This window comes from Agelaius tricolor, unplaced genomic scaffold, assembly GCF_023055355.1.
Source record: "Agelaius tricolor isolate 1412-34295 unplaced genomic scaffold, bAgeTri1.0.p SCAF_62, whole genome shotgun sequence".
NCBI lineage: Eukaryota > Metazoa > Chordata > Aves > Passeriformes > Icteridae > Agelaius > Agelaius tricolor.
The window spans coordinates 657846-680652 of NW_027269322.1; the positions used below are offsets into that span (position 1 = coordinate 657846).

At 41.3% G+C, this 22807-nt stretch overlaps 1 protein-coding gene across 7 annotated transcripts in view; it reads right to left on the minus strand.

Annotated features, from left to right (window-relative positions):
* MICAL2 (microtubule associated monooxygenase, calponin and LIM domain containing 2) overlaps positions 1-22807 on the minus strand; it is a 121869-nt gene that overhangs the window by 54913 nt on the left and 44149 nt on the right. For 5 of the 7 annotated variants that reach the window (XR_011684300.1, XM_071456596.1, XM_071456593.1 and 2 more), the window contains exons 6-20: positions 20857-21012; positions 19524-19624; positions 17102-17359; positions 16167-16282; positions 15015-15141; positions 14736-14826; positions 14495-14642; positions 12296-12495; positions 11313-11425; positions 8174-8245; positions 7441-7590; positions 6204-6308; positions 4779-4997; positions 4466-4567; positions 3745-3873 (exon numbers count right to left, since the gene is read on the minus strand). Coding sequence is in view for 6 of the 7 variants with exons in the window: in XM_071456596.1 (XP_071312697.1) it covers positions 3745-3873; positions 4466-4567; positions 4779-4997; positions 6204-6308; positions 7441-7590; positions 8174-8245; positions 11313-11425; positions 12296-12495; positions 14495-14642; positions 14736-14826; positions 15015-15141; positions 16167-16282; positions 17102-17359; positions 19524-19624; positions 20857-21012 (2087 nt within the window). In the remaining variant the exon portion in view is untranslated. The remainder of the gene's footprint in view (positions 1-3744; positions 3874-4465; positions 4568-4778; positions 4998-6203; positions 6309-7440; positions 7591-8173; positions 8246-11312; positions 11426-12295; positions 12496-14494; positions 14643-14735; positions 14827-15014; positions 15142-16166; positions 16283-17101; positions 17360-19523; positions 19625-20856; positions 21013-22807) is intronic. The other 2 variants (XM_071456594.1, XM_071456595.1) reach the window with 2 other exon arrangements.

Sequence of the window (22807 nt, forward strand, 5' to 3'; positions counted from 1 at the left end):
AAGGAAGTGTTCAAAGTCAGTTGAAGCAGAAAGTTTTCCACAAACTAGATAAATACTGGAGCAATCAGTTAAATAACAAGGCTGTGCTTGAAGTGCAAGTAGTTGAATTTCAGGAAAAGTATCCTTGAGCCTGAACTACACCTTGAAATTAATCAGGTTGGCTGATTTCTGTTCTCCATCCATCGGAACAACCTATGTCAACCTTAAAGCAGTCAAAACAAAAAAATTGCATGTTTATACACCCTTTAAAAATGCTATTAAAAGGAAATGTTCCTATAACAAATGTGAATTCACATTCCAAGTAAAAGCAAGTGAGATTTCACTTTAATTTAGCAACAATGCCCTTAAAACCATGCTTTAACTTTTGGTGAGCCCTGACTTGGCCAGGCAAGAGATGTTTGTTGTACATCCCTTCCAACAGCACTACTCTGTTCTGCGCCAGTGCCACTCAATCACCAGCCAGAAGAACCAGGGCAGGATGAGGATCCACCAGGGCAGCCCCAAGAGCACCTACCACCCTCAGAGACACCAGAGAATGTCCTCAGTGCCCCCGAGGCTGCTCGTCTACTGAAGTCACACACAGCTTGGTAACACTGGGGCCCCTGTGTGCATGGAACAGGCTCCGGCTCACAGCTCAGGCAGCTTTATGCCAGCAGCTTTAACGCCTTGGCTGAACAGGAATCCTAAAGAGTTACCTTACATGGTGAATTTCAGAGAACAAGCAGAAAACACTTAAAAATCCCAAGAGTTTGTGATTTCCTCAGACTGTTGAGCTGTCAGTGCACACTGCTTTTCAGCAGGTTGACCAGGGTGGTTATTGCCATGGGAAGAGAAAGCTGCCTTCTGTATTTCCCTGTGTTATTATTCAAAACTGCACAGCCAGCCAAGTAAGCCTCAGTAGCATTCTCATAAAACAAAGGAACTATGCTCTCTGCCTCCAAAAGCATACAATGCTTTCCCTTTGTTCTTTCAAATCCTTTTTCCTGGTCTTATTTTACTTTGAGGGTGATTTATTTACTTTGTGTACAAGCTGCTATGTATATCTTCCCTCTGAGATAAACAACATTTGAGTAATAAGTTACTGTGTGTAGGAAACACCCCAGCCCTGCTTACTGCTGGCAATTAGAGTCACGTCACTGAAGGGAAGTTGTTGGTCCACGCTCTGCAGGGAGCAAATTGATTGCAAAAACTTCCCAGTTCTTACAACACACGGTGTGGACTCACTCATGCAAAGCTCAGATGAACAGAGTTTTCTGAAGGTCAATCCAACCTTGAGCAGAAAACAGGAATAACCAAAGCCCAGCCTGTAATATAATATATGCTAACTCATTATTCTAGCTAGGTGAATTTTGACAGGTGAAAGCTAGAAGGTACTTTTGATTATTATTGACATATTGCACACAAAAGGTAGTTCTTACTAAGTTGTAATGACTGCATGTCTTGAAAGGAACAATACAGTCCCACAGCCTTCTTTTCAAGTGCTCCTTGCAGGACTTAGACTTAATAACAAGTTTCTGTAATTAGACAGTATGATTTCATCGCCACCCTTTTCAATAACTGTGTCCCCATAACTAACACTGTTCCAAGCAAAACTGAACAGGTGCAATGGTTTGTCATGTCTGGTAGCAACCTCAGAACTCACCTGAAATTTAAATGACAGCACTAGCTATTTAAAACCATGGGAGGGTGCTGATATTTATAGGTCATACATCATGAAGCCTTACAGAACTCAAAACACTTCTATTACCTTCTGTCTGTCTGCTGGGGAAAAAGCAGAAACACTGACAGCAACACACAGCAGATCTTCCTGTCGGTTTATCAATCCCAAAACACTTTCTGATACTGAAGTCTACACTCAGCTAATGATACTTCTCAGAACAGAGAGCAGAAATTCAAATTTTGAGACCCATAATTCCCCTCCTCAAGATAATGGAGACATAGGCAGTTCCTGGCATATTCACAGCAGAGGTCCAAACATATTGTTGAACAGCACTTGAAAATGCACGCTGTGCATCTGAAATAGTGTTGAATTTTTATTTATATAGCACTGCATATTTAGTCAGTGTTTTATAGAGCAGGATAAAATTTTCACATTCTGAAAAGTGTGCAATCTGTAAGGATAAAACACAGGGACAACAATTTGACCGTGAAAGGGCAGGGACAGATTCTATTACCACGTGTGCCCCTGACAGGAGAAGCAAAGATCACCTGGTCATTACTAGAACTGCTGTTTAAAAATTCTCCAAAATGCCACACAAAATGCACCACATTTACACCTATGAAATGCATAGTGTACAAGAGGCTGACAGCCTGTACAGCACATGGAGCTGAGTATGCAGGCATCAAAATGCTCATGCATGTAGATCTGCCAAAGTGTAAATGTAGTCCTGCTTAACCAGCCAAATATTTACGTTGAGATGAACGTATATTTATTGTGCTGGTGACAGGACTCGATTTTCTTGCTTCAGCTGAGCTGCATTCTACCAGTATCTCTAGAGAGAGCATTTTTCAGCTGAAGTAAACCCAGCGTGAGTGAAACCAAGTAACAACAAACTATTGCCACACCATTTAAATACAAAGGCAAACTAATCAAGGCTGGCAGTGTACTTTAAACAAAATCCAGTTTTTAAAATATCCAGAAAAAAAGATTGGTCAGGACAAAGGTTCTCCAAGAAGTGATGTTAAAATCCCAATGAAATTATTTCTCACAGAGTTTCCATATGATTAAAAGCCTAGTTCTCATGTTCTAAAGGGTTTTTCAGATAGCTTGGGTTTGGGTTTTGGGGTTTTTTTATTCTCTTTGCAGAGTCATAATAGTCCTCCAAATCAAATGAACATCAGCTCCCAATCTTTTGGAAACCATGACTTAGCTTAAAACCCATCACATGCTACACCTCTTAGCTCATAAAAAGTAAGAGGTAAATCCAGGCAAAGGAATTACTGTGAAGCTGAATGAAAGGAATCAGGGGATTACTGCAGCAAGGCACCTGCTGAGCTCGCAGTGTCCTTGAAGGGCCGTGTCCCCTGGATTTCCCTGGGGACTGGGAGCCAGGCAGTCACTGCAACACAGCCCATGAGCATCAGCCTCAGTAGGAAGAACTGAGTATCTCTGACCCAAGTGTCACCTCCTTCTTTCCAAGTATGGATGTTTCCAGAAGTTCTGCTGCTACAAAGAACTGTATTCTACCTATTCACATGCAGAAGCAAGTTTAAAGTACTAGTAATTAAACAAACAATAATAAAATGTCTGTATTGGTAAATGCTCATACAATTCTAAGACATGTCCAGTCTAAGACAGGGTTAAAATAACCATCATTGTGCAGGTTTTCCCCTGCAGAGCAGATGGATATTCTTATGAAAAGAAACATAAATTCCACCCAAGAAAACTAACTAACCCCATAGCACAGAGTTTGCTTTATAATGGGAAGCTTTCTTCAGCATGCATGTGGTATCATCCTACAGCAGATCATTTAAAACAAGCAGCAATGCAAAATTTTCAGAATTAAGTAAAAAAAATGTTAACCATTGGCTTTGTTCTTCACAGCTTTTACCTAAGCCATACCTGATGACAACATTTCTCTTACAAACATGCAGAACTAACAACAGCAAAAAAGGAAAGCTTGATTTAAATGTGAATTACGACCCATACAACAGGTCCGCTGGCAGCACCTTCCATCCAAGCCATTTCTCAAGCAGCTTGAGTACAAGTTTGGGTTTTACATGAAAAATCTCTTAATAGAGTACCTGTTGAGAAGAAACAGCAGAGGAAGCTGAACCAACAGATGATGAAGCAGCAACAGCTGAATGATGAGGTGGAGGGCAAGAGGGAGTTGGGGGCTGAGAATGGGGTAAGCCTTTAGTAGGTAGCTTATTCTGTGTAGAGCAGAAACAGGAGAGTTACCCAAGAGACAGTGACATCAACACAGGTTAAGTTCACAGTCATGCATCAAAAAAACCAGAAACATAACAACGACAGATCTACTCTTCTTGCTACCTCTGTACAGTAAGCACCCATGAAAATCATCATGGCATCTTCATGGTAAATGGTATTATTGTACCATTTCTTTAATAGAAATATTCACAGTGGGCAGTAAGATAGTACTGGGAGAGAGCATAATGAAATCCAGCAAAAACCAGAGTGCACCAAGCACCACTGCTCAGCAACTGATTAGAAACTGAGCCAGCAGTGTGTGCTTAAGCACAAGACATAGTTTATTTGAATACATGTCTCTCCTGCTAAAGCACTCTGATTAGCTTTAGGATTCAGATTGTTTCACCTCAATTAAACTATGCAATAATATTTAAACAACACTTTTTACTGGTTTCAGTAGAATCCACATTACTTTTCAGATCCACATAGAATGAAAGGAAGTTAAAACCAAAACCACTGCAATTTCTTTCCCTTCATGAATTCTTATACATCTTCCAAATAAGCAGTTCTTCAGGTGCAAAACTTAAAATTCACCTTTGGAAACTCCATGTATCCAAACATTGAGGCGAGATGTGCTGCTTTCTCTTTAATGTTCTTTTTATGGAATTCCCTATTTGCTATGGTCTGAGCTCTTTTCTGCAGTGACAGCCAGGGAAGGACAGCCAAGAAAAGAAAGAGAGAGATTTCAGTTAAAACCACATCCACGAACAAAACACAGAAGTTTGTAGAAAGACTTCTTATTGTCTTAATACAACCTACAGTCAACAGAGAACAAGCCAGCAAAACCACAGTACACAGATTATCACAGGCATTTAAGAGACAGAAAGGAAAAGAAGTTGCTTGTCACCTGTTTCATTTTTTCCTCCAGGTGCTGAAGACGCTCAAGCACTCCAGAAAGTACAAATGCAGCAGAACAGGCAGAGGCGAGATTTTCAGAGGTTTCTGACAGACTGGGCTGGGGATCTGTTTTGTGCACAGTCTTTGCTCTCCTGGCCATATGATCAGAACCATTTAAAGACTGTTTGGGTTCCCTGACCTCGTGTTCACTCCTAGCTACCACCTGAAACTGGGAAACACTTGAAGTGAACAAAACTCTGCTTTCTGCACTACCATGCAGGATATGCAGCTTTTAAGGATGCTTCCGAAAGAACAGCACAGTCATGCACATAACTAGAAATAAAATGTTCTCACATCACTCTTTGCACACTGTCTACTGCACTTCTGGTGCTTGTGCACATGCACTGAAATAAATCACTCCTACACAACTTGTGCAGGCCTTGACATCCTTCTGTACACTTCTGAGTTTTTGTGAGTAACCTCAGACAGCAGCAGTGCAGAAGAACATCTTCCTCTAGGGTTTACAGCAAAGGTTTTGGGTTGGAGGTTTTTAGCAGCACATCTGCCTGAAACTGAGCTTGTAATCAAATTATATTTATGAGGATTTCAACAGTAATTCTTGCCATAGTTCTACATCTAATCTGACCCAAATCAGCATATAATGTATTTCAGATTTAGGGCATTTTCTGAGGAGTTCAGAACACATCTCTGAATTTGAGTTTTCATATAAAATAGCTTCTGATCTGCAGATTTCCACTTGCAATACAGATCTCAATTCACTGCAGACTGCTATTGAAGTGCCATTACAGGATGTTTACTACAATTTAAAACTGATGAAAAGTATCAATACTGTTTGAGATGAGATTGCTTTCAGTCAAAGTACCAAGAGAAAAATTTAGACTACATTTTTCCCCATATATGTGATGCAGCAAAAGAGATTTCAGCAGAAATTCTTATCACAAATTCTACTTATAGAAATAAAATACCTGGGCACCAATATCAGCTGGTCAATGTTCAAGCCTTTATCTTTTTGCCAGGTTTCTCTCTTAGCCTTATCATTACAATAACCCAAAGCATTGGGTATATATGCACAAATTTTTGGGTACTGCTGTAGTTTTCTCACATATTAAAAGCAGCTGTGTAATTACATTCATACAGTTTGGAGTCTAGATATGGTAACACAGAAATCAACACTTATGTTTTCAGGGTATTTCCACACTTTCAGAGAGTTTGCTCATCTGGCAAAGTAGGTGTGACATAGCCTTTATTTTCTAATGGCATTTTCACAATTCCCAGCTAAATGTGTCTGTGAACTCTGCAGTTTCCATCCAAATATTGCTTTGTATCTTATGTAGCTCTGCAATAGCAGCGAGTTCCCAGCAGTGAGAGAAATGCTATGCTTGCCAGGTGTTAGTTAGCCCCAGGAGCTTCCTACCTGCCTTTTTGGTTGAGGTGGAAGAAGGCTTGGATCCATAGGTTTAGCAAAGCGAGGATTAACAGGAGGGTCAGAGGAGAGCAGGGCCGGTCTATCTGTTACCTCCTTGTAAAGCATTTTTAAAATTGCAAAGACAGAGTAAAGGAGAAAAAAAAACCGAAGACAGTAAATAGGATTCAAAGAATTTCTGAGGCAGAAAGAAAGAAAAGCTTCTTTTAAAGATGCATTACTATGAAGCTTAAGAACACATTTTGCATATTTTTGCCACCTACCCATTTTATTAGCAACTGCTACCATCAAAGATATACTTTGAAGTTGAGTTGAACACATTCAGTACTTTTTAACAGAGTTTATGATCAAAATAACTCCCTTCAGCATGGCCAAGGAAATGTCTGGCCACTTACCACACACTGAAAGCTCAGGGCATTGACAAGTAGCCAGGCAGTGTGCAAACAACTTTGGTTCAAGGATAGACAAAGTCACTGGACATCTATAAAGCCTACACTACTGGAGGACCTAAATATCTAAATAAACAAACGGATACAAGGATGAAGAATTAAGAAAGCCACCATCTTTGTCAAAACATCCACACTTTGCTCATCCGTCCTTCAGGTCTTTCAGATGACAGATCTAAACTCTGCTAATTCCAACTATTTCTGGCTGAAGTGTGATTTTGAGCTTCTCCTCCCTACCTTGGCAGCATGGGATTGTTTTTAAAATACCTCTAGTCACACTAACAACAAACCATGAATACGCTGTAAAATGCATAAATGTATTCCACTCTGTCTAGTTTTGGAATGGAAATGGCAGCCAGACATATCTTGCAAGAGATTAGGTTTCCTTTTGACACTTCCTAATTTTCCATTAAGACTGGCTCCACAGGATATGCAGTGTCCTTTATTTGAAAAACACAGGCCACAACAGGCCTTCTGCAATACTGTATGCAGCCACCTTAGACTTCCAAACAACACAAATTCCACAGGCTCACTTCCATGAGATTTCTAGACACTATAACACAGCAATATGTTATTGTTAGATGCATTAGTCAATCTATATGACTTGTATTTGTTTACCAAGTATTGAGAGAAATACTTTTAATTTGCATAAAGTATTAAAAAAGACAAGCCACTCCAAACACCTAAGAGACTCCTGTCTTCCCTGGGAAATCTGCATTACCTTCACAAGGAGGGACTACAGTTCAATTTCAGAGATGCTTTCATGTTCATCTCTGACCTACCTGTCTCCTCAGAATTGTATTGGAAGAATTCTCTTCAAACTTTGCCAGCAGCTGAGTTGCCATTGATTTGACTTTGTTCTGGTTCATTCCTTCTCTGCATTCACTCTGTTCTTTCCCATTGTTTGTCCCCTGGCTTGGAAAGCCTGAAGTCTGCAAGGAAACAATAAACTGTGTATTTCTTGTGTTTCCTACAACACTCATGAAGGGAGAGGAGGAGAGAGGTAACATCCTTTTCAGCAAAGGGTGAAAGGAAATACAGTCTGCAGTATACTAAACAGGCAACTTTTGCATGTTTAGCATGCAAAAGTTGCCAAAAAATATTTTCTTGGGTCCCAGAGTACAGTAAAAGGGAACATTAATTGGTGCTGCTATTCATAAAGCAGAGTCACAAAGGTGATTAATCAGAGAAGGGCTAGAAACCAAACTGCAATGCAAACTCTTCAAATAAAAAATTGTCTAAATAGACAATTAGGAAAAGGAAAAACAAACCAATACCTTAAATGTTCCTGTGTCAGAACAAAAACTAGTGCAATTTAGTTAATGCTCTACTCCCTCCCAAATGATTAAAATTAATTTATCTCTTCTTTAGTGCACGCCACAGTAAATTCAAGATTTCAAGGGAGAAGTTTTTTCCGTGCCATGCTCCAAAGGCCAAAGCTTGGTCCCCCAGCTCCCACTGCTTCCTCAGCTCTGGTGCCCATCTGGACACGGGTGGGCACCACTGAACACCAACCTGCTCAAAGACACCAAAGAGGCCTTTCCGACGCCTCTTGTTCGTCTCATTTTCTTCTGTTTTCCCTTCAGCCTGAAAGGGCAAAGCCAAAACAAGTTCCATGGGTTACTGCAGCGATTCCCAAGTTTACCCCAGCAGCTCCTCCCAGGAGAAGTTCCATCCCCCAGGCAGGTGAGGTCTGGGCTGTGCTCAGCCAGGCAGACACAGGTGAGCAGTGCCAGCATCAGGGGGTCTCGCTGCCCTCCCTGTCAGACCCCCCAGCTCACAGGACTGCTCCTCATGCAGGTATCAGGGCAGTAAAAGCCATCACACAGTCCCTGACTGGGAGCTCTCACTGCACTCCAGTGCATGAGAACACATGCTTGTACACTGTGCTGAACAGGCCCTACAACTTGGTGTTTATTTTTCCCTCTTTCAGTACTGAGGAGTTTAGAATTCATAAAGTATTAACACATCCTTGAAGAAAAAGGTTTTACAGCATGAGTTATTCCATGAATTTTCAGCTAGACTGCACTGTTTTCCAGAGAAGTAACAAAATCCAGAAACCCCTCAGTCTTTCACTGTAACCCCCAAATCTCTCTTGAACCATCTGTCTGCATGCAGATCATGAATTCATAGCACAGTCATACTTCCATTTTTGAGCAATTACTGGCTGCCTTAAAGGTCTGTCTCCCTCATAAGGTTCACCTCCCTGACTATGGCTGAACATTACAACACTTAAGCAACCAAATTGCTTATTTTATGCTCGAGCCACGAAGATATTTCAGTATTTTACTCAACTAGAGATTACACAAATCAGTAATACTTCATACTCAGCCTGCACAAACTTGAAAAGTAGTCAATGTTGGCAAATTTTTATCACTTCTTATAACATTCAGTTGTGATGATTTGATACGGTGATAATTTATGAACAATAAACTATATTCCACTTATTGGCATTTGCCCACGCTGTAACTTAGTGCCTGCTCAGCCAACTTAAAAAACAAATAAAAGGAGTAAAAGGAATTCCTTAAAAAGAATTAAAGAAAGATCAAAGAATGCAGGCTTCCTTTTTACATATAGACTGTAATAAATCATTATGCAATGAAGACGAGTAATCCCAAACAACTTGTGGGCAAACACCAAAGGAATCAGATGACAATATTTCAATTACTTTGCTTTACTACGTTGTCTTTCAAGCAGCAGCTCAGTAAAACCCAGCTTTGCACTACCTAGAGTCATCAGTCTACACCCAGAAAGGGTGAACACAGAGCAGCACAATGTATTCTGCATAATAGCCTGGGCCACATAAAAGCAGATTTTGCCTGAGCGAATGGAGCAAAGCAAGATGCTGCCTTTCAGAAATTGGGCAGAAAGGACTCTCATTAACATGCTGACAAAGAAGTGAAAGACAAAGCAATTTAATTGCCGAGCAGGACTCCAAAAGGGCTGCGCCCTGCATTGTGTAAACACCTCCATTCATTTATTAGTCTGGAACACAGGAAATCTCAGTTCCTCTCCAACCGGGCTGACACTCCGAGGAGAATGGAAAACATGATCCAGCTCAGCACAGGCTGCCAGAACAGCCACAGCCACCCCAGCTCCAGGCCCCGCTTCCTGGTCTCTCACAGCCTGCGCCCAGATAAGGATCCCTCCTCCAGCCCAGCCAAAGAACAAACTGCATGCCATGGAAGTTCAGTTAGCAACACTCTCTGCTCTGCTAAAGCCTGGACAGAACAATTGATATATATACACCTTGATAATGCTCAGCACCACTTTCTGCAGGGGAAAGAACCCTAAAACTGAAGCCACAGCCAAACCCTGAACTCAAGCAATTGCTTTCCAAGGAGCTTAATTTCCCAGCTAGTTTCAGCTGGTTATGGCACTCCCAAGTCTGTCCTAATCCAAGAACCCTAACCCACCTTGCTTGGTTTCACAGCCCATCCGTGACAGAGCTGCAAAACCTCACACAAAATGCCTTGTTTCCCAAGCTGATTTAGGAAATAATACTTCCACTTCTCATTTCCAACGAGCTCCCCTAGTGTGAAACCAGAGGGGCCCTTCAAGCAAATCACCTTGTGCTTTCATGTACTGCCAAGAACTCCAGCTCCTGCTATGACAGAAGGCTTATTTCATGACAGGAGGTTAATCAGAGGCTCTATGGCTCAGTAATGGAAAGCTCTCCCCACTGCTAAAAGTCTGTTTACTTCTGCAAACAACTCACTGAAAAACAACACTGTGGTCATGATAAAGGTTTTCCTTCTAAGGAAGTCATCCACAAGAAAAAACCAAGTTTATTCTGCCTGTTTGGTTTCTCACAGCTTGGCTATCTGGGAACCATGTCACTTAGTTTTGTGTATATGTGGGTGGCCGGAAAAAATTATTTCCTAACAAGGATATTTTAAGTTACTGGACAATTGACTGTCCATAGGTTTTGAAAAACAGTTTGCAGGATGGAAAATATTCAAGACAAAAGTCAGTGTAGGAAGTATCTGGAAATTCTGGAGTAATTCTTCAGGTGAAAAAAATAGAAATCACATTTCTACAGGACAACAGAGCAACAAATATAAAAAGCAGTATATTAAAATACTGAGAAATGCAGTAGATGTGTACATGTGTTAACTCAGGCCCCTGCAAAGCTTCAAGGCTCTGTAGTCCTTAATCACAGCATGTATGGGCATGGATTTTTTTATAATACAGGGATATAACAGGGCCTGTCAGTAAGTTTTCATTAATAAGTAACCAAGAGAGAAAAGTACACAGGCATGACTAAGAGATTGTTATCCCAAAGCTGCTGATCAACCCGCCCACTGTTTGTCACCATTGCAGGTTTCCTCTGTAGGAGTTGGAAAGCTTCTCTTCAGAACCCTGACAGCATCCACAAACTGTGCAAATCACTGGTTTTTTTCAACAAGCAGCCCTCCCTCCCAATCAATAAACAGTCTAGCATAGCACTGATTATTTGAACTGGTATATAATAAAAAGGCTGTATATTTAACTCCAGGAATACAGAGCTACAGGACTCTTTTTCTTACACGTAGAAATAGCTCAGAAAATTATAGCAGTGTATATATAAAGCTCTTATTTCTGAGCCTGAAAGCTTATTTTCATCTTTTCAGAAAAAAAATATTCATAGGGCAAGTCTTGCTTCACAACTCACCTTTGGTACTCGTTTTCTTGGTAAAGTTAAATTGATATGATTATTAAAGATGAAATTTGATGATTTTGGTGAACCAGGATCATTATTTTCTCCATTTTGCTTCTCAGTGGCATCTGTTGAAAAAACAACTGCTTAGGATATTTACTTAGATTTGGTTTTAAATTATTCTAAGCCAAAGTTTTCCAGCTGAGTGCTGGTAGCAATTATCTAAGAGACACAGACAAATAAAGGTAAATACATACAATGTAGGGTAGCTTTTTAAAAAAAGGAGGAGAGAAACACAAGCATCAGTGTACTACCAGGGAATCACAACAACTTGATACATGCCCTCCATGATGTCAAGCAGCAGTTATCCAGCTGCTCCTACTCCCTGAAACCACCAAGGAGCCACAAAACCTGGGTCTTCAATCAAATTCTCCCCCATTTCCTGTGTTAAGCCCGAGGTAACTCCTGCAAGCCAGAAGGGCTCTGCTGGTGATTTGTGGGAGCAAACAAACTCCACAACTTTTGTGGAAGTTGTAAAGCCGGTATGTTTATTACAGTGCTGGATGTGGGGATCATTTCCCTAACATGACATGCGTGCCTCTGGGAACTCTAGATCCTCTTTTATCTCCCTCTCAAACACATATGCATGCAATGTCACAATAAGTTCATGTTCATTTTACTGATTTCATGTGACATTTGCCACTAATTCTTCTTTATCAGAAGGAACTCCTGGCTCATTTTGACCCTGCTCTCTCTGTCTGCCCCCTCCTTATCTCTGTCCTTCAGCAGAAGCAGTTTCTCTGAGCATAGGTTTTTGCGAGAACAGGCAGTCAGACTAAACAGCCATGTTTGCAAACTACAGACTTAACTCAAAGATGTACATTTCACCTAAATCAAAATGGATTTCTACTCTGGAAAATTCCTACTCTGCCTCGCTGGGAAAAGCCTCTTGGCTGGAGAGCAGTGCTCATCAGCAGCCTGGACGAAGGCTCACTCACCGACTGCGCGCAGAGGGGTGCCGCGGAACAGCTCGTAGAACTTGGACAGGTAGAGCACCATGCTGAGCTTGTCAGGCTCCCCGGCCGAGCCCAGCTCCTGGCCTGTGGTCACCGGGGGGATCCCAAACTCCCGCTCGGCCACGTCGAAGGCCAGCTGGTTGTTCCTCACCGCGTCCTCTTCGTTCAGGGCCTCGAAGTCACTGTGGGGACAGACAGACAGCGGCATCGCTCGTTCCCGCTCCCTTCGGGAACGCACCGTGCCCCCGTGGCACAGCAGCACCAGCAGCTCAAGATTATTGCAAATACTTATTTTATTATTGCAAATACTGCCTTTGCCAGAAATGGAATCTAAAAGCTTTTTCACTGAACTGGACCTTGTTGTGGTCCTACGAAAAAATATCTTTATTTATTGGAGAGATGCAATTCTTCCTCAGAAGTGCTAGCAAACCTTTTCCTTCTCCAAATACAGCTGAACTACTACAGACTTCATCCATTAGCAAGAGATTACTTAGGTTCAATTAGTTTTATAAATCATCAAAGCCAGGAGGAAGAAATTTAGGACAGCATTCTATGGAAGTAGCATATTATGTATGTGCACACACATGCATAGACACTACCTTTCCTTTTTTAATGTGTTACACACACGGTTTGAGCAGGGGCCTCCTGCCCAGGTCATAACTGAATTTAGCAGTACACTAAATAAGTGCATCACACATCTGGAACTCTGTTATCCACTCTCTAATCCATTTTCTATGAGACCTATTCTAAGACTCTGATCTTTTGAACAGCTTCCAAAATTCATGATTAAAATAAACATGTAAATAAATTACAAAGCTCCAGGCAGGGTAGTTTCTTTCTCCTCACAGTGGAATGTGAGTTTTTGAATTCCCAAAGAATTTCTCCTCTTCTCTCACCCACCCACTGCCCATTTCTGGAGCTGGGAGCTGCCACTGGCAGCCACCTCTCCTGCTTGCCTTTCATCCAGCCAAGTCCTTCTGCAGGCTCATTGAATACAAGAAGCCAACAAGATCCAAACACAACATTAATTGAACAGCAGGAGGTCTGTTAGCTCAGGAAGATAAATTTATTGACCTTGTAGAGAGCAGTGCAGAGAACATGTTTTCCACAGTCAGCAAAGATTACTTTACTTTCTGTATCTCTGTATCCTCTCTCCCAAAACCATCCAGAATTCTAATTCTTTTAAACCAACCCAAGGCCAAAAAAAAAATTCCTGTTCTTAAAATCTCAGCTCTTCCTCTGGCAAAACTGTACAAACAAGCACTCTAGGTACCACTCCTATTTTTTTCCAATTTATCACACCTCATAAAAAAGTTCAATCATTCCTTTCATTTATCCACAATAAAGGGAGGTTAACAGTAATTCATGTGTGACTCCTAACTCTCTGTAGGAAGACAAAAGAATGCATCCACTGCATTTTGGAGACTGGTGAGAAGAGAGAGTCACCCCACTGACTGCACCCAGCAGTGCCAGCAATTGCTATTTCTTGACACCTGTTACACACTGACCTTCTTGTATCTAACTATGAGACATTACAAAATATTCAGATGCATGGAATTGGGTCATGCAGCACTAGGACCCCAGAAACTGTGCCAAAAGGGGAATGTTGGCTTACACTCAACCCCCTAGGGCAGTTAATTTTCGAGGCCCAGCTCTTGCTTCACCCACATGAAAGGACTCTGTGCTCTCCTGGACAGAGTTGTACAAAACCTCTGTCAACATTTCCCTCCTTGACTGTCACAGCAACCAGAACAACACATGAAGAATGGCTCCTTCAGGCTCATCCAGCATTTCTGTAACTCAGGATTGTGCTTCATGGCTGTGGTTTCAAACAGACACCAAAACCTGTCTCCAGGGATCTGGGATCTCTACACATTCCCCCAGAACTGCAAATTTTGTTTTAAATAGACACATGACTCCCACAAACATGATAAATCATAGGGTTCAAAACCCTCCTAGCTCTTTGAAAGCACATCTATTTCATGCTAAACAGCATGCAAGGACATACAGAAGAAACACAGCAAACCCAACCCCACCCTTCCCCCCTCCACGCCTGGCCGTGGTGTGCACTTCCTTGCAGAAAGCAGCCACACAAGGGGACTGTGGAGTGTCAGGGCTGCTCTGGCCTTACACTGCCCTTTGCAAATGCCTCAGCCGAGGAGTTCCCCAGCTGTCACTTACATGAGGTCAGGCCTGAAGCGATGGATGATGGCACACAGAGCAAGGCCACTTTTCCAGGAGCTGGTCAGGTCAGTGACATTGACGTTTCGGTATCCCTCCGTCTGCTTCTGGCACCACGTCAGAAGCTTGTTAGGCCGAATATCTGACTCTGCAAAAAGGGGAAAGCAAACCTTTCAGTCAGCTTCTGCATGCTCAGAAGGCCACAAATGTTAATCCACAGCAAACAGGAGATGCCACTTACCCTGTCTTGTGAGGTTCACTGATCTTCTGATGGAGCTCACTCTTTCAAGAGGACACTGCTGTAGCTCATTGGTAACATATAATTGTCTCACCTACAAGGAAAAGCAATCACCAGCATAACATCAGACAAAAAACCAGTTTTGTTTCCAGGTTAACTTTATCAGCAGCTGGTTCTAAATTAAGGAGTCTCTTGAAGATTTTGTTTACACGCTCCTTGCAGCTCTATTTACCCTTGATAAAAAAAGAACTGATTTCACAAGCAAGCCTTTTAAGTACTGACCTGGTGAGGTCGAACACAGCTCGAGTTCAAGTTTGGGTATCTTGTTCCTGGGTCAATGGTGTACTGGTCAAAGTTCTTATTAATGTTTTCAGGGGTCGTCTGAGGCAAGAGTCGATAAATGCTCTCTCTTTGAGAGAAAAAAGATGCAAGATTTATGTATCAAAATAAATATTTATCTATAAGAGATTGGGGTTTTTTTGCAGCTGCCTAAACTTCATTTTGGTTCTGCCAGGACAAGTTACAGACCAAATGCATAATGCATCCATCCTATTTCTTATCCCCACTCAGCAGAAGGATGCCAGACAGAAAAAGGACAAGACGGACACTTAGAGCTTATGCCCATACTTTCCTGAGGCAGGAAGTGAGCAAGAAAAAGGAGGAAAAAAAAAGGAGGTTACATCATCTAGTCATCTGGTTTTGCTTTAACATCTACTCAAGAAGTAACTTTTTTACCACATAATAGCACTAAATCCTGTCATCCTGCAATTCCTATAACCACCACAGCTTTTTTTACTATGCTGTTCAATTTTCCATTTGGGATTAGGCCGTGTTTGAGTCATCCCACAGGCTTCTACCTTAAAAATTCCCAAAGTGCAGTAGTTAGTAAAGCTCCTGCTTGCATTCCCACAACCATGACTCTTCCTATTCCATATCTACCCCAAAACAGCCTGGGCAGCTGTAGGAGAGCAGGCTGGCTGCCAGCAGGACCTAAGTCAGCAACTTCAACCCTCAGACCATGATGACGCCAAGACTGCTGCTGTACTTAGCAACAGATTTTCTTGCTCTAGTCAAAAAAAGTTTCTGGTGCAGCATTATAATAATTCTCCACATATTTATCAGCCTAAAGAGAGCAAAATGCAGAGTTAAAATCACAGAGACCAACTCTGAAAGCTGTTACTGTTGAAGAATTTATTTAGACTCCTTTCAGGATTTTTTTTTATTTTGATGATAAAAAACCAGGTGTTGAGATGGCTGGAGGTTCGGGTTTTTTTGATACAAGGTGTCTTTGGTCTACTTCTTTAAGGATCACACTTTAGTGCCATAAATCAGTGATTTAAAGCCTAATACTAATTCTCCTGATAGCATTCTGAAATCCCCTGCCTTGTAGCTCTTTAAAAGGCTGGAAATGCTGGGGAGCAGAGCAGCACTCACCGTTCAGCCAGGATCTCCAGCGGGGGCCTCCCCTGCGCCCAGCCCCGCACCATCCACGCCGTGTCAAAGGCAGCCAAGAAGCCTCTTGCACAGCCAGTGCCCATCGGCCAGAAGGGCTGCAAGGAGCAGTTACACTTTAGTTCTCTGCATTTCTTAAGTTCTTACTACAACAGTAACTTTCAATGTGAATTTGGAGTCCAGGGTTTCATACTGTCTTGGAAAAATAACCCAGAAAGAATCAAAATGCAACACAGGCAACACTTGCAGGTTTTAAATGTGCCTCTCCTTTAAGTCTTAGGCAGGGGAAGAAGATTACTTTTTGCACTTTTTCCTTTTTTTAACTTCTATATATAAAAACAAATTTCTTAGCCCTAAAAGGTATAGGCTGAGAATAAAGAGAAGACTCAAGAATTATTAAAGGAAAAAAAGGGAAAAAAAAAAAAAAATATGCCCTTTTCACCTCCTAAACTTGCTTTGGACCGCTCTTTTCAAATGCCTCAGGCTGTCAGCATGAATTTAAAAAAAAGTTGCAGCATACACGTTTCACTTCAGAAAGAAAAAAAAGGGAACATACTAAGGCAAAGAGACTGCAATAATAATTTGGATCAAGTTTTTGTCTATGATGGAATTCAGTAAAATTATGCCATGCACCCAAGCTGAGGACACAGAGCTCACAGCTTTCAGACAGAAACACAACTTGCATAATGCAAAATGGGATCTGAGCCACAGGCTGCCAGCCAAGCATTAGCTATGACAAACTATGGCATAATAAAGGAGAAAAGAAAAAAGGGGGAAAACCTATTCCAAAGAAGGCACCACTGTTTCAAGACATGCAAAAGAGGACATTTTATACAGGAGGCTAGATTGAATGGTTGGATTAAGGAAGTAAAGTAAAAAACCTGAAAATACTACTTGGAAGGCATTCCAAGATATACCTCAAGCAAACTATCTCCAACAAGAGCCACCAGGAGCTGATGTCTGTGCCTCTCTCTCACCAGCGCAGCGTTTTCAGATGCATACATGGAGGTAAAATCAAACATTGCTACATCTGGTTGGCCATAATGATTAATTGCAAAATCCAAGGAAGGCAGCTGGTAGTTGGTTGCAAAGTCAGCAGCTTCTCTGGCGTAGGACAGCAAATTGCTCTGGTTCACATTTTCCCCACAGAGCAGCAGCTCAGTATCAACAGAGTCCTGCAAGGAGAGAAGGATGTGGGATGAGAGACTCCAATGTCCTCTGTGAACTGGAACACTGCAGTCTCACAGCAGGACTGGGAGCCACACATCTCACAGCAACAAGAAACAAGTGACACTTGTCATCTCCAAAAAGCCAATGCACAAGCACAGGTACTGCCCCAAACAGAAACTTTCCTTGCCCACACTGAATGAGCAGCTTTGTTTGCAATAGAAAATCATAGCTCCTCCCAGTTCCTTGGTGATGTGATCTTTTCAGAACATTACTTCCCTCCCATCAAAAGATGTCATCCACATCACTGCAATGCTTTTCTGCACATGTGCACCCCCCATCTGAAACCACAGGAGAGCAGAAGCACTGATGCTGTGACATGGGGGCTCAGCCTCAAGGTTTGACTCGACATCTCAGTAAAAACACCACACTCAAACCTGGACCGTAGCAGCTTTTCTGTTCATTTTTGGGCTGGGCTTTTCCTTGGGGAGAGTGGTAAAGGACCCTGCCTTTACAGGTCATCCTACTTAAAGGCAGTGATTATTAATGAGGCAGGTTCTATTTCCAGCCTAATCGTGGATGAGACCCCTAATCACAGATGATACCACAAAACTGCTATTAGCCCAGTTGCACCAGACACACTGGGGTGGTTGATTTTTTTTTTTCCATTCAGAGCTGAGTAGGTCATGAAAACAGCTCTGATGAGCCACAGCTGCTGCTCCTCTGCTCCAAACTCCCCACAGATCCCCTGGGACTGCCCTCACCTACAAACACTAGCCCCACAATCTCAGCCTACACATATCAGTAGTGATGAATCATCTTGAAAACATCATCTTAAACAGATACCTATTTATGGAAATAGACACAAAATCACTGAAAGTAAAGAGGATTTCAGAAAATTGCTCGAAATTAAAAATAGACAATTGATATTAGTCCCTCCATTTCCAAGCTGTTATAACTTCAAGTGGGGTTCAAGTAATTTAGTGAGCCTGCATGAAACTGAACTCAATGTCATAGGTGATCTTTTACAGTACCACAAGTATGTGAAAAATGCCATGGGACTTTTATTTATTTACTTTATTTTATTTATTTTATTTTGTGTTACTTGGTGCATTTACTGTACAGTTGAAGTTACTTGCACTTATTAGAAAAGAAAAAGAAAAAAGAATGAATAAAGAGGAAAAAAAATTGCCTATGTTTGAACAAAGCTTGAGGCCAATGAACTCCAGGACGCAGAAGATGGTGGGTTTGATTTACTAAAGCCCATCAACAGTTTAAGTTAGAATGCACAAAAACTTGATATAATATTTCCTGAACACCATCCCTTGCAAACCCTAGTGGCATTGCATTTAGACGAAGGGGTTTGACCCTTCCTCTCTCCCACCCTGGTTGGTCATGGACAGCAGCTCTGCCCTGGGAGCCCCTGGCCTCCAAAAGGGCAGGGAATCATGGCACTGAGCTGAGTGGTCCTATCAGAAAGCCAAAAGCCCTTTTAACAGTTCCCCACAAGTACTTCCTTCAGGAAATTACACTTGGCTGTTTTGGCACTGCTTTACTTTCCAAGAAAAATCGAACTCTTTTGGGTTTCCAGAAAGGGAAATTTAAGTGGTGCCATAACACTTCCTAGAAACAAAAGAAAATAAACCCTATATTTTAAAGAAGAAGAAGAAAAAAAAAGAAAGAAAAAAATACCTTGAAATCACACACACCCCTGAAAGGTCAGGCCATCATGTTTATAGCCTTCTTCTATTATGTTTCACCCACTTTAAAGAATTTGCAATTTAACCTAGGGTAGGTTTTTACACTCCCTTACTTGCCTGATAAAATTGAACATAGCTGTGCTAAGTTCACCCTTAAATAACTGAGGTTTTTATTTTCTGCTGTGGTGATCCCACCACGTATTTCCAAGGTGAGTCAAGATCCCATTTCAGCCAGTTTCAAAACTGATTCATTTAGGAAGTATTGTTTTTAGTTCTCTATTGAAACTTTGAGCTGACTGAAGGGAAAAAGCAAATCCTAAAAATGTCAGAGTAAGATCCAAGTGGCCTGAGCTTGAATGAAGTGATTAAGTCTATAAACACCCTGTCTAACATCCAGCAACGTTTATGCAGATGTTCACACTTACTCTGTGCCAAGTAAATAAAATAGGGTTTAACCAGCATTTTTACATACGTTAATAATCACTCCTTTGTCCAGAAGACTCTGCTTTTTTGCTGTCATCACAAAATAATGCGTGCTGTCTTTATAGTAAACAATATTCTCCAGGTCAATCCCTGAAAAGAGAGACAGACACATTTGTCACCAAATGCAGCGCTCTGCCTGTGTCATTCACCAACAGCACGGGATTGATCCCGGCAGGTGCTCTTCCTTCTTAGGCTGCATCCCCTCTCCCAGCTGGGATCAAGGATTAGGGGGCAGAATGCTGTGAAACAAAACAAGAGAGGACAGTGGTCTCACCCTGTCACTGTAGGACAAAAAATAACACAATGCTGACACGCAGCTCTTCCAAGGCGAAAAGAGAATTTTTAATTTCTGACTCCAACATTTATAGATTTCCAAAACTGACAGTGGATTGGAAGGTGACAGTACCACCTCTCCAATGACACTGGACACACCAACAGACCATCAAATTTCTCCTCCTCCATAAAAGAATGCAAAACAGTCATTTACGTAAAGTGTGTGAGAAAGTTTGTTACAAGAATCAGAAGGCTTAGAAAAACTTAAAAAATCAGGGTGACATCGCCCAACAGCAGTTTTTCTCAGCACAGTTTAAAGTTATTCAGCATTCTTTCAGGGAACATCTAGTTAACTACAGCATTAACAGTTCCTGAGGTAGAACTGGGTGCCAAGGGAGCAAAGTGTTTTTCAGGTTGCTAGGGCTCTGGCATTGGGTCTAACCAGGGGGTTTGGTTTCAATTACAATAGTATTTTTTTTTTAAAAATCAGCTGTAAATCGAGAATAGAGTTGATTGTACTGACAGTGAATACAATTATTCTGAAACCCCTTCCCATTAAGATGTGTTTCACAGTTTATATTTTTAGTATTTATGGCAGATTCTACGTCTTCTCAGTTTATCAGCTCCACACATCAAAAAGCAAGAATGAACTCCTCCCAGAAGGGCAGAGACTTTTTCAAAGGGTTTAAGCTGTTCAGCATGTGAACAGATAGAAACAAAACAAATCATGTCTTAAGGGAAAATCTCTGGACCCTGAAAATGCTCTTCCAAATTTGTTCAACATAGCAGACATTTTTGCAGTTGAGAAAAATTTAAACATTAAAACAAGCCATGATGTGGCAACACCCAAGCTAAAAAAATATCCCACTGTACCATAAATGGACACCTCCATCTGCAAGCTTCTGACATCAACAATATTTTATCACTTGGAAACTTTTTACACAGATTATTCAAAACTGATGTTACCAGTAACAAGAGGGTGGCCTGGCACATAGAGTTCCCCTGCTGCCTCTTGTATTTGGTAGTGGAAAAAATGAGGATGCACTCACCCGTTTCCTCTTTCAGGTCCTGGAAGAACTTCTGATTGAAGATGAAAGCAACCCCACTGATTTCTTCTACCTTGGCTTCTGCAGTTGTATTTCTGTTTATAAAATTGGCAGTGATTGCTATAGCCAGCTTTCCACGAAATTCCTTCCTCCTGAAGCCTGCGGAGCAAAGACAGGAATTAAAACCACTGCAAACTTCAGACTGGACTTTCAGGGAGGGTCAGCTCAAGGCAGCTCAATGTCTTTCCTACACTTCATCAAACAACATGCCGTCAGTAGCTTCCACCATGCCTCCAAAATTCCTTTGAATGTAAAGAGTCTTTTCTCCCCATTTTCAGCTGCAAAACTAGAGCTGCACTGCATTCAAGATAAAGTCTCATTGAAAAATGGTTGGACGGGGAACTAAGGGAAGAACTTCAGGAAAAACTATGACTAAAGAAAAATGTGGAAATTTTTTTTTTACATGTCTGGGAATATAACAGGTCAATTTCAGTGGAGGGAGACATTTTTAACATGCTAAATGGCAAGTTAGGTATTTCTTATATAGGTAGTAAACAGCTCTTGAAAAAATATGCAAGAGATCAGCAGTCAAAAAGCAGCAGAGAATGATGGAAAATATAAATCTCTGTAGCAGTGCTTAGGTGCACACACTACCAGCTAATGAGATTTTCCACAGGTATTTGGAATTGAAAAATATTCAGTGGGTTAATTGTTATATTACCAAGGTGACACCAACTGAGAAGCTCCTCGCTCCATCTTTGCTTTCACTTTTCACTGAAAAAAAGTCCCCTGAGCCACAATCTTGCAATCACACATTGAAGTTTTTCCATCTGTATGTTCCCCTCATCTGTTACTAAATTATGAACTAGAACAGAGGATCCTTAGTGTATTTTTGGCTCACTGCAGATGACATCATATGAATATGTTATTTTATAGCAAGAAATAAATTTGTTATGGATTTTTGTCTCTGTGCTTCTTGATATGCTCTCGTTATTTCATTGGGATAGATTTGATAAGAGAACACCAGCTTCTGTACATATCTTCAGTGCACCAATCACTCCCCTAGATCCTGGTATGATGATAAACATTAACCTTTTGATAGAGTCTGCAGGTGAGGCAAGAATAATTAGGTTTTGATGCTACCTGACTATTTAAACAGTGTTTTATGGGGGACAGCCAAACAACAGTGTAGGGAAATTTCCAGTACAGCATTATAAGGAATTAACTGTAAGCACATTGTATTTGGCAGATAAAAGAATAAGCAGACAAACTATGAAGCCAATAAAAAAAAAGGAAAAGTGTACTTAGAGAATGGAAACTAGCTTGGATATAATTAGAGTTAAAAGGGAAATACATAATTAAGTAAAAGGTTTGTTCCTGTGATGCAGGAGCAGCTTAGCCAGTGTCTCTCTAAGAAACACAACTCAGGTGGTCTGAATTCTCAGCAGTGACTCAAGTTCAGGAAACATTTACACCACCCTCTATCCCACAAACCTTAGAGCTATTTATTACCTTTTGCCATTGTTTCTAAAGGAGCTGCTTCTGAAGTTCAGTCTCATTTACAAAGCAGCAAAGCCTCTGTTGCCTTCATTAAATACCTGGCAGTCACCTTTTGGTCATGAGTTCAAGCACACAGGGCAAATTCACAGCACCACAGCAAAGGCTATGCCATTCCTGACCTGTATCTTGTCAGCTTCCTTCAAGTTAAATCATCATATAATTACTTAACCTTGAAGCAAGCCCAATGGCACCACAATGCATTCTGTAGGCAGTGCAAATACACAGAGCTCAGAAGCAGTAATGACATTAAATGTCTTTTACTTTGAGCTATAACTTAAAAACAAAACCAAAAGGTACCACATAAAACAACAGCTTTCACACAGACTTCCATGGATTGAAAGGTAACCTGCTGCTTTGTTTCTTTCTTTGCTCTGACTTTCAGATCTTTCAAGGT